The sequence below is a fragment of the Indicator indicator genome, chromosome 1 (genome assembly GCF_027791375.1).
Source record: "Indicator indicator isolate 239-I01 chromosome 1, UM_Iind_1.1, whole genome shotgun sequence".
NCBI classification, from domain to species: Eukaryota; Metazoa; Chordata; class Aves; order Piciformes; family Indicatoridae; genus Indicator; species Indicator indicator.
In genome coordinates, this window is record NC_072010.1 from 105,088,143 (window position 1) to 105,099,840 (window position 11,698).

At 41.3% G+C, this 11,698-nt stretch overlaps 1 protein-coding gene across 1 annotated transcript; it reads right to left on the reverse strand.

Moving 5' to 3' along the window:
- Window positions 1-5,607: 5,607 nt before the first annotated feature.
- HSPA13 (heat shock protein family A (Hsp70) member 13) lies at window positions 5,608-11,452 on the reverse strand. The gene is made up of 5 exons (XM_054388409.1): window positions 11,428-11,452; window positions 9,824-10,164; window positions 8,676-8,889; window positions 7,764-7,931; window positions 5,608-6,275 (listed from the first exon to the last, which is right to left on the reverse strand). Exons 1-5 carry the CDS (start codon window positions 11,450-11,452, stop codon window positions 5,608-5,610), a joined length of 1,416 nt encoding a protein of 471 aa, XP_054244384.1.
- Between the last annotated feature and the right edge of the window lie 246 nt (window positions 11,453-11,698).

The following is an 11,698-nucleotide window of genomic DNA, read 5'->3' on the forward strand; positions in this document are numbered from 1 at the left end:
ATGATTTTAGGCTGGGAATAACCTGCCCAAGTAACTATTATCTTCAGAAAGTTCTGGAAAGAATGGTGTGACAACAGTTCTCTAGAGAGAACATCTTTATGCTTTTATGTTTTCCTTTTCTTTCCCCCAACAAAGCAGAACCTTCTCATACCATTTAACTTCCCCACAACATTCAGTGCACCAGAGGCTCCGCTTGTCCCCATACATTACCCACCTTCATGTTCCAAACCAAATCCACCCTTACTTGCAAGTATGGTAGGAAGTGGCTAGGACCGAAACGAGTGCCATTACTAAGTTTTAGGCATAAGGCTAAAGGAAGTGGGCTTCAGTGGCTCAAGAGACCAACCCCTTTTGAAAGGTCCAGAGAAAATAAACTGATGGTGGGCACCTCGCAATTCAGCAAGAGAGCTCTCACACTGGAAACAGCAAGCAGTGCGTGCGGGGTCAGGTGACAGAGCGCAGAAGCCTCAGTGGTAGCCTGAGTAAAACATAGACAGCAGTCAGGCAGGATTAAAACAAAAACTACTTTTTATCATCTCAGTGAAAATGGTCTCTACCCAGCAGAAGATCATGCTCCTGATGCCAGCCAAAATGGAGGTGGGAACGCAGGCAGAGCTCCCACAGGAGGATGCAGTTATACAGGTCACTGACTCTAGTGAATGCCTCAGTCTGCCCCTGGGAGCAGGGAGGTGTGCACGCTGTGGTGGAATTTCTACTCAGCCGTGCAGCACAGCTTCAAAGCGAGGTTGAAAGTCTGAAAGATGAAGTTGGTAGGCTCATGAGCATTATGGGAGCTGAGGATGAGATTGACTGGTGGAGCCAGGCTCTGACTGCCCTGAAGAGTCAGGGACATCCATTAAAAGTACTGAAGGTCAAGTACTCCCTGTAGCCTTCCCCCAACAGACTGAAAGCAGTAACATAAGGGAAAGGAGGGAATGGAGACAAGTCCATGGTCAAGGCAGTAAACAAACTCCTGCCTTGCCCACCTCCCCCCACCCCCTCAACAGGGGGGAGTGGCAACACGTTCCTGCCCAGCATGGCAGGAGTGTTGCTTCAGTTATTCCCCTAGCCCCCCAGGTGCCCTTGCAGAAGAGATATGATGCCCTGCAACTGCAGCAAGCCAATGAGAAAGATGAATCATCTGGCTTGAAAGTATTCCCGAGATGAAGGAAGCCCAAGCCTAGCATACAAACATTTTCTGTCAAAAAAGGAGAAGAGTCATTGTTATAGGTGACTCCCTTCTGAAGGGAACAGAAGGCCCAATATGCAGACCTGACCCACTTCAAAAGGAAGTCTGCTGTCTCCCTGGGGCCTGGGTCAAGGATGTGGTAAGAAGGCTTCCTACCCTGGTACAGCCCACAGATTATTGCCATTATTAATCTTCCAGATAGATGACCTTGAAAAAAGAAAGCTGAGGGCTATCAAAAGAAACTTCAGGGCCTTGGGTCAAGTGGTCAAGGGAATGGGAGCACAGGTAGTGTTCTCTTCTATCTTCCCAGTTGCAGGGACCAACCCAGACTGAGGACTCACCAGATCAATTCTTGGCTTCCAGCCTGGTGCCTCCAACAGGACTTTGGGTTTTTTGACCACAGGTCACCTCACATGATGCCAGGTCTGCTGGTGGCAGATGGGGTGCATCTCTCTCAAAGAGGGAGAAAGTTTATATTGCAGGGGTTGGCTGGGCTGAAATAGGCCTGGCAGGTGCCTTTAACAATGGAAAGAGATGTTTCTGCAAAACCACTCCAGCAGTGCCATGGAAAGGCCAATGGCAGATATTGCATTGAAGTCCTCGCCTCTCTGTGATTTGGAGAGACACCACTATGCCCTCACTCCCACCAAAAGCATATAAAAAGAATGCAACTTCTGGAGTCCCTGTGTGGCATCTACCACTGAAGACCCTGCTGGGCTGTACACCTGCCACTGAAGGACTTGGACTATGCTCATGAGACCTTGTGGGATCTTTTTCATTTCTTAACTCATCCTCTCTCAATTTTTACTATCCTTTTTCTTCCTATTTTCCTTCTGCTTTGGTCCAACCAAGCATCCTTAAGGTGCACGTGACCAAGAGTTTTCATTGGCTCTAACAAACCCAACTCATCAGCTGTTTGATGTGGGTTAACCTTAATTTAGTTCAAATTTTTGAATCTTAGCATGACCTCCCCACTGCCCAGGGATGGCTTGGGACACCTCGTCATGACACCATCATCAGGCTCTCCAGATCTTACATTTCCCAGCCTGAATCCCAAGATGACATACATGTAGAAACCTCCTCATAGGTGGAGTACCAAAGGACCACTTGAAACCTACTGGGACATGCTTCCCTACCTACAGCTTTTCAAACTTCACATTTACACATATTCTGCATGAACCTGTCCCCAACCTTCAGTCTACATATGCTAGGAGCCATTCCCCATGTCCATCCTGCAGCTGTTGACTAACACAGGGAAGAATCTTGTTTCTGTCCCAGATCTGCCTCAAGCTTAAGGACACAAGGAGCATAAGAGGCGTAGAAATTGCTCCCACTCCCAGCAAGAGCAAGAAGTTCATGGTTGCTCCCTGCAACCAGGGTTTCCCTGCCAAGATAAGGCTTATTCCTCACCCAGCCATGTGTTGCCTTTCCTTGTACAAAGCCACATTTTTCTTCTCAGTCCTCCAACTGTAGCTTGAGGAAAAAAATGTGGCTTTTCCCCACCTCCCACTCCAGTTCTTAACATCCCTCTGTGCTAATTCCCAAAGATCTGTAACTCCAGGGTATAGCAACACCTTGACAAGTAGAGGGTCTACAACCTCATCTTCTAACCTCTAATGGAACTTGAGGAAGACTGCTGTTTCTCAGGGAAATAATGTAAGTGAAACAAGACATGTCCAAGGAACAGAAATTGCTTTTATTAAAAACATTCTAAAAGACTATTTATAAAATGCATTTCACCATCTGCACTTGGAACCAATTCAGGAACATACAAATATGAGGCATCTTATACTTTCTGAATTTCAACTGGCAAAACAAGCTTTAGCTATATAAATTTGTTACACACCCAATGCCACAGACAACCATACTTGGATTTCAAGGATTGTTTGTACAAAGACTTGTTTAAAGAGACTTTTGGTAAGCATAACTGGAAATACCCACTTAGTAGACTTATCTTCAACATTCAATGGTTTGTGCCAAAATACAGTATTAAAATCAAAAGATAATAAATAACTTTGAATGCAGAACTCAGAAAAGTTATTTAATAAATAAGGATGTATTGCAAAATATCCAATGTATAGCAATTCCTCTACTAAAGAAAATATCTATGTAACAATCTGAATAAATACCCTTTTTTTCATACAAGTAAACAACTCACCCTTCCCTTACAATTCCCAGAATAACACTGAAAGCTTTAACTTCACCACAGTATAGGACCATATGAAAGAAAAAAAGTACTTCATTTATTTGCACTGAAAGTTTAACAATTTCAAGTTCACCCACCCCACACCTTCCTAACTTGTCCCAAAATTGCAAGAAGCTTTTAATAGTTCAGCTTTACTGTGCTGTGGCTGTATTTTTATACAGGTTTGTTCATTTCACACAGTGCTTTAAAAAAAAATAAATATATATATATAAAGACCACATACTGTAACTCTAGTAGACTTTGAGATGAATTTACAACAGGGTAGAAGGCCACAATGACTCCAAAGACACTGGAATATGTTGAATTAAATGCATACATCTGCAAAGCAAAGGCCCCAAATAGCAACTGTGTTTGAAAATGGTACTGTATATTGGCATTCATCCACAAGTTCACTGAAGAGGCACTTCTTTCAACAAGAGTTTAGTTACTGGAAGTTCCATACAGACCTAGACAGGGTCACTTTCAAAGAAGTACAGAGGAAAAAAAAACCCAAACCCTCAAATAATAAAGATCACTTTGGTTTTCAACTCAGGGAAATTAAACAGATGTTAGCAGTATTTTGGGAATCCTCAGTGAAGTTAAACAAAGCTGATCATACGGTTTTGTGCAGCTATGATTCAATTTAAAAGGTTTTTAATTGGATTACTTCAAAGATATGTTTAGACAACAGCTATGCAAACAGCTGAATCAGCTCAACTGATTTATAGCAGTACCATAAATCAGGCCTACTGCCAGGAGAGTAATAAGCCTACTTTAATATAGTCATAGGTTAAACAATAAATCTAAGACCCACACATTATGTTGGCAAGCTTAATAGGAACAACATTATTTTAGAGAATACAAGAATATGCTTGGAAGCCCCTGTTACTAGAGCTTACCTGATTAAGACTGGGTTGATGGATACTGAAGCCAGTCTAAGCTGAATCAAGTGTTTTCATTGTAGGAAGTTCTACACAGGTAGAATTCAACTGGCCATTAAGTCTGATTCAACTCTCCAAAGACAATAGAACTGTCACAAATTTATTTTATTCAGATCATTAGTTTTTTTTCCCCTCATGCATTTGCTAGATAGCCAAGTAGCAAACTATGTGCCTGAAGTCCTAAGAAAGTACTACTTGAAATCCTGAGTTCCACGCATTGCTTCCTTCCCAAAGAACAGCTACAAACTCCCATCTATGTTCAGAGTGGGGATAACAAACCTTGAAACACAGATACAAGCTAAAAAACTCAAACCAGTTGGGTGAATTTCCATTTACTAGGACTATAGGAACTAGACTTCATGCAGGCAGTCCCTTCTGTCCCATGCTTTCTCCCCAAGAATAACACAGCTTGAGGTACTCCAGGGGAATAACATCCAACACTTGTAGATGTGCAACAATGAAATTGGTGTTGGTCAAATTCAGAGGAAGATATGAAGGTGTGGCTTTAAGATACCCAGAATTACTGCAGTTTTCAAATAAGGTGAGAGGAGGTATAAATAGTTGGTAATATGCCCTTCTGTGGGGAACAGTGGTACAACAGCAGCACCTGTACGTTAACCATAAACACTGGATCAGGAAGTAAGCCCTTGAAGACACTAAGTAACTCTACATTAGCAAAAGCTAAGTTTCTTTACATCGTTTGGCCGAACCATGAGACAATTTGCCATATAGCCTCAGTAATACCATTATGCTGTTATGAACAGCAGAAGAATCAAATGAATGCATGTCTCATTCAAGCTGCAACATGCTTTTTAGAAAGGTGCTTAGATGCTCAGAGGACTCCATTTAATAAATAAATTTAAGCTCAGCACTGCTAGTGCTATGAACATTAACACTACTTCACATTCTTTCAAAGTAAATATACTGGACCTGGAAATACCTACAAGTGTATCACATTAGCTCTATCCTTTGGTCACACCCCTTTTCTATTTTAAGCATACACCTCTTCAGTATTTGCTAATAAAATCTAGCAAGAAAATGCATGTCATCACTAGCATTTTCATCCAATATCCAGTCTACAAGGAAATACAGGATACTTCCAAATTTCAAATACCACTTGTACCTTTGCAATAGCATCTAGCATTAATACAGTTAGGTGTCTAAGAACACCTAAACAGAAAAGGTAAAAAATTTTATTAATACAGCTAAGATTGGGCTCCACTGCCAGTCAGATAAGTATACACCAGAGTACACTTTTAGAGAGAGGGAATGTGATGGGGAAGAGTTTATTTTCAGTTAAAATTAGTCTTCTGTAAATGCTTATTAGGAATTTCTATAGCACTGACTTGAAGTGGCCAGGACCCACCAACGATTCCTGCTTGGATAGCTACCCCTGTTACAACAGCTAGATCAGGATCTACAGAAGTGTTAGGTTCCTTTCCAAAGAAATCCTGAATAACTCTGCGTATTTGAGGAATCCGGGTGGAACCTCCAACTAACACAATTTCATCCACTTCTGCTTTGTTCAGGTGGCCTTCCTTCAACACTTGTTCAATAGGCACAAGGATCTTCTCAAAAAGGTCCTTGTTTAACATCTCAAATAGCTTCCTGGAGATTTCTGTTTCAAATAGAACTTTGACAAAATTTTTCTCTACTTTTGGAGTGTCTCCAAAATTCTTCAGATCTGTTTTTTGTGAAGGCTTTTCTTTTAGCACGGTGTTTGTTTTTACCTCACTTTCTGGAACTTCTTTTGTAAGCTTCCTTTCTGGTAAAGTCAATGACACTCTTAGTGTAGCTGCCTCATGAACAGTCAGGTTTAATTTCACTGCTTCCACAGCCTGTCTGAGGTGATGTATTTCTTCTTTTCTTGTTGGCAGAGAGCCGTACATTTGATGGAGCTGATCATATAAATACAGCATCAACCTCTGGTTAAAATCCTGTCCTCCAAGTTTGTTGTTACCTGAAACATCAGAATAGAAGGCAACAGACATCACTTCAAAACTTCAGAAAGCAGCTGGCACCTTCTCAATTGCCAGAGCAATGATACTAGGACCATAAGCATAATGAGAGCTCACAGAGCTGTGAAAATAGCCATGATTTTTGTCCACTGAAGAGTGCATGACAGACAGTAATTTACATATTTTTATTTAGCAGCTATTGTAGAATCTACAGCCCTCTGTTTTTCCCCTGGGATTGTTCTGCTACACTGTAACAGAAAAGGCAGTGGTTGTTTACTCATTCTCTGTAGAAGACATGTTGATAAATTTCTAGCAGGAGCCCTGTAACTGTATCTCTCACAACAAATTGTTTTTCCAGCTAAAATTCCCAGTTTCAAGTTTTTCTCTGCTCCAAATGGATTTTTTGTGTTAGCACTTCAATAGTACAGCTCTATTAAGGCTGTTTTACACAGTTTTAAGTTATTCAAGATCTTCATGCCCCGCCCCCCCCACAAAAGGACATGCTACTGAAGTCTAGGCAGAGATCCTGCCAAAAGTGGCAGCGATGAAAAGCAAGCAGGCAACTTCAAGATCTACTAACAGGTATCTTTTGTAACAGCTTTCAATGAGAAAGAAGGAAAAAACAGTACAAATGTATAACCAAGTTATATGGAAAGGTTATTCTTTAACCATGCTTGCGAAGCCTTTCAAAGAGTTCTTCATGCTTTCCATGTAACAGAGTTACAAGAAACAACCTGCAAGTTTTCATGTGTTGAACAATACTCTAAGTCTCCACCATTTTGTTTTGATGGAAAATAGGAATTCACTTAGTGAATCTCTAGCTAAATAAATCAGTAGGAAGTTGGTGAATATTTCTTGCTGTTCCACTCTTACTGAGCATCTCACATGAAAAATCTTGTTCACTGAAGGCAATGCAGACAGCTGGCACTGCAGTTGTCTGAATACAGGTCATCTGAAACACAGTTGTGTATTCACAGCTGTTTTACTACAGAGTGCTGCCAGAACTCTCTCAAGTGATGAAACGCTCTGACACGTACAGATCACAAAACTTACACCTGGGTTAATGGCATGTACATTCCCAAAGCCTGCCCAGCTGAGCTAGAGTCAGAGACAAGGTGAGAATGCTGTACAGCACTGCTCAATGGTTTAAGAAGTATTTCCAGTTTGGGAAAAGGGATCTGTAATCCCCAGACCCCCAGAAGTCCCGTCAAAGTAACTGTAACATACACCAGCACTTCACTAGTAGGGACAAAAGTTAGCAGACATGGATAAAATGAAGCCATAACTTATGCCTTTGAGTCACCCAAAACCTGTGAATCTATTTTAATTGCTGAGACCAAGCACAAACCTAATTTTGCATAAAAAGCAGCTGAGCACACATTCAGAGGATACTTTGTGACATGGCTAGTATGTTTTAAAAAGCCCTTCTAATAGTGATTTTAGGTGCACCTTTCACCCAGTTCCTGGAGAAAGTAAAGAATTTTTCTCACCTGCCATGGCTCGTGTGAGGAACATCCCTCCCTGCTTGTTCAACAGAGACACATCCAAAGTTCCTCCACCCAAATCCACCACCAGAACATTAAACACATCAGCTTTGTGGAGTCCGTAAGCCATAGCTGCAGCTGTGGGTTCATTTATCACTCGTAAAATGTTTAGACCTACGAAGAGCAAAAGATACCAAGCAACACTTGGGTAAATTTTGGAACAAACTACAGTTCTCACATCATAATGACACACACCATTATTTGGTTTTGTTGTCTTCTGGTTGTGGGTTTTGGTTTGGTTTTTTTGTTTACTTGTTTGCTTGTTTCGGGGCTTTTTTTGTGTATGTTGGTTTGTTTTTTTTAATCTGGATTTTGCCTTAAGTAAAATGTCAGATGTAAGGGAACTGGTTTTCTATGCAGTAATACTCAATGAACTTCCCTTATTTAAGTATAAGTAGTACTACTTCAGTGTCAGGGTGAAGTCACGAACCACCATTTGCTCAAACACAAGAGAAACCTTGCTAAGGAGACTTATTTCAGATGTTGCACTTCTATTTAAATTATTGTTCAAGAGTACTTTGTGCAGTCTCTCTATTTGAGACTACTGAAAAAAAGACTATTTTCCCTGAGGTAAAACTTACTACTCTAGCTATCCATACTTGCATAAATGAGCTACACTTGTCAGTACTCAAGAGTTCTCCGCTGTTCCTCACAAATGCTAATCGTCTATGAAAAAAAACAAACACACAAAAAAACCAAACAGGTAAAATCTATTCTAAGGATCTGTCACCCATTTACTGTTTCTATATGCTCCCCAAAGACTTTACTATTAGTGAAATAGACCTGAAGGTTTCATAATGATGCCAGCGAGCTCTCTCCCTAGTTTCATAGAAAAATTCTGGAATGAAGAGACATCACCTGCAAGGTTAGCTGCCTTAATGGTAGAATTCCGCTGCCTTTCATCAAACTCTGCTGGCACAGAAATGACTGCCTTTGAAATGGGCATGCCAAGAGAGTCTTCTGCCATTCTCTTCAATTTCAGTAGCAGCTGAGCACCAATATGCTCTGGAGTGACATGGAAGGTTTCATTAGTTGTCACAGAAAATTCAGCTGATCCATTGTTGTTGAAAATCTACAAGGAAAAAGCAACACAATCCACACGTGAAAAGTCTTTTTCTTTATTTTTTTAATGCTGTCCCACCCTGCTCTCAACATGAGTTTTTATTTGTATGTAGTCTAATTATTTCAGAAAAACTGTGGATTTCCCACTGACAGAATTACTTTTATTCCTTGACTATGAGCGGTATGAGAAACATGTCACTTAAGGCATCTGAGTATATCCAAAGCAGTGATATCCAATGTGCCCAGGTATGAAACATTAAAAAGACATTAAGACCTATCAACTCTGTAACCAATCAACTTCAGCAGCTTATTCAGAAATGAAAGTAATACTTCTTAATCATTAGGTCTACCCTACTGGTAAAGCTTCTCACAGGTTCTTCTTTCTGAAAAAAGAAGAGGTTGGTACTGGAACAGCTTCTCTTAACAAGTAAAGAATTCAAAGACTGTTTGCAGTACCTTAAAATTTGTCTCTTTTCAGCAAATATTGCACCATGCTCAATTAATTCATTTTTGTGTTTGTCTGGTTTTGTTTGGTCGTTGTGTTGTTTTGTTTTTTTAAAGCAGCTTTCAAAACCTGATTCAGGTCAAGTAAGCAGGATGGAGCATACATGACTGTTTTTAATCTCAGGGAAAAAGCAGAGTTAGCAAAACATAAATTAAGAACTGAAAGTTAGAATTTATACATAGAGAGAAGAGGCTCGTAGGTTACCCAGAAACACATTCCACCATAGTGGACAGGGTCCTCTGGAAAAATCAGTATCAGCTCTCAGAGGAATACACAACTTCCACAAGAGTTTCTTCCTCCCCTCTCTGGATACCTCTTACAGTTTTCAGGCATATCAGATTTAGCCAAACTGCTCAAGGTCAAATAAGGTGGTTGGCTACTACGTTTCAAGAGTCCCATAGCATACAGCTCAAAAAGAACTCAAGAAGATGGCCTTTACCTTAAAGGGATACCTGCTACTTTCACTCTTCAGTTCTTCTGAAGAAAAGATTTTCCCAATAAATCTTTTTGCATCATATATGGTGTTCTGTGGATTCGAATCAGCCAGTTCTAGGCCATCATATCCTACATACACATCTCTCTCTGTGAAAGAGACTATACTTGGTATGCTGTTGTGCCCATTTTCATCTGCAATAACCTTCACCTGCCCCGTTCCAGGAAGAAAGACGCCAACAGAGCAGTAAGTTGTGCCAAGGTCAATCCCAATTATTTTTGGTGTAGGCATTGGTAAATATTGCTGTGCTAGATAGCCAGCTAACAAGAGAGCCAGAATAGCTGAACCTGAAACACACATTAAAAAAAAAAAAAAAGGTTAAATTATCTAATGCTACAAAGTTAGAAGTCAAAGCAAATACACAGCATCACACATTACAATTCATGCAGTTTTATTTCATGCTCTGATGCCTGCTCAATTACCTAATTAATTTTCAATTCCTTCAAAGGTCACCAGCAAGTGTAGGTCTCTTAATTCAACAGAAAGGAGCTAGAAGATTTTTATCTTAGGCATTAAATACTTACCTGATTAAAAAAGACCCAAGAGGTACAGCAACCCAAAAATATCACCAACCTGTAATAATTCTTTTTCTCTTTGCAATGTATTTGGAATATATAGGCCGATTAGTATTTTGAAGGGAATTGTCTAAGAGTGACCCCTAAGGGACATCTTAATGAGGTTGTACAAAATCACAAAAGTGAAACGACAAACTCTAGATTCAAACACTGCCCCAAACTTCACGTAAGTCTAAAAAAAGAAATGCAAAACCATGCTAACTGCCCCTATTTAAGCCATAGCTCCACAACAAGCATCTTCCCACACCGCTGAAGCTTTTCTATGCCTTGAAATCAAGGGATAGACTAGCTTAAGTGCAAAGTAGTTTGGGGTGCGTGGGGAGGGGGGTGAGTATTTTTTGTTGTTTTGGTTTCAGTTTTTTTAATTTTACATATAATTAACATTCAAAGCAAGAAACCCAAAAATACAATTTTAGGAAATGCTTCTGAAGAGGGGAGAAAAGGAAAAAACAAGCAAGCAAACAAACAAACCAACTAAAGGCAAAAACAACAACGATGCACCAACGAATAAAATTTCAACAGATTTAACTTCAAAGAGAGGATAAGGCCTTTTTCGCAGCAGGCAAGCTTAGTGAAGAGTGTTCTTCAAACGGAGTAGTGAGAAAGAAAAACAGCTTTATTTTTCGTCCGTGAATCTTCTCAGCAATATGCCAGCGACCGCTGTTACTTTCTAAATAGAGAAACACACCGAGCCCATGACAGGAAGCTGCGCCATCCTGAAAAGCTTCTTCGGGACGACAACGTTGGCAGAAAAACTGCGACAGGCCCAGAAAACCTCGCCATTGTGGCCAGAGCCTATCGTCTGAAACAGAGTAACGAGCCGCGCTTGGGCCCTACCGGACAGAAGCTCCTACAAGTGAGAGGGAGCAGGGGATCCCCAGCGCTCTGCCGCCCCCACCGCCCCCCGTTTGACCCCCAGGCACCGTCTCCTCAGCAGCCCGAGAGACGGCCTTAAGCTTCCTGTACATCGCTCACCCAGCACTGCCATTTGTCCGGCCATCGCTGCTCGCCGGCTCCCGCAGCGCCCGCCGCTGCCACCGCTGACTGATGACGGTTCCTTCCGGGCTGCGGGGTACGCCGGGATGAGTAGTCAGTGCTTCACAACCACCCCACTCACATTGGCCTGCTTCAGGGACGAGAAAACTACAGCTACCAGGGGGCCGACGGCCGAGGCTATTTCTGGTAGACTCCAGCCAATAGGGTGAGAGAACGGTCGCTTAGCACCTGGGAATAAGAGGAACAGGTA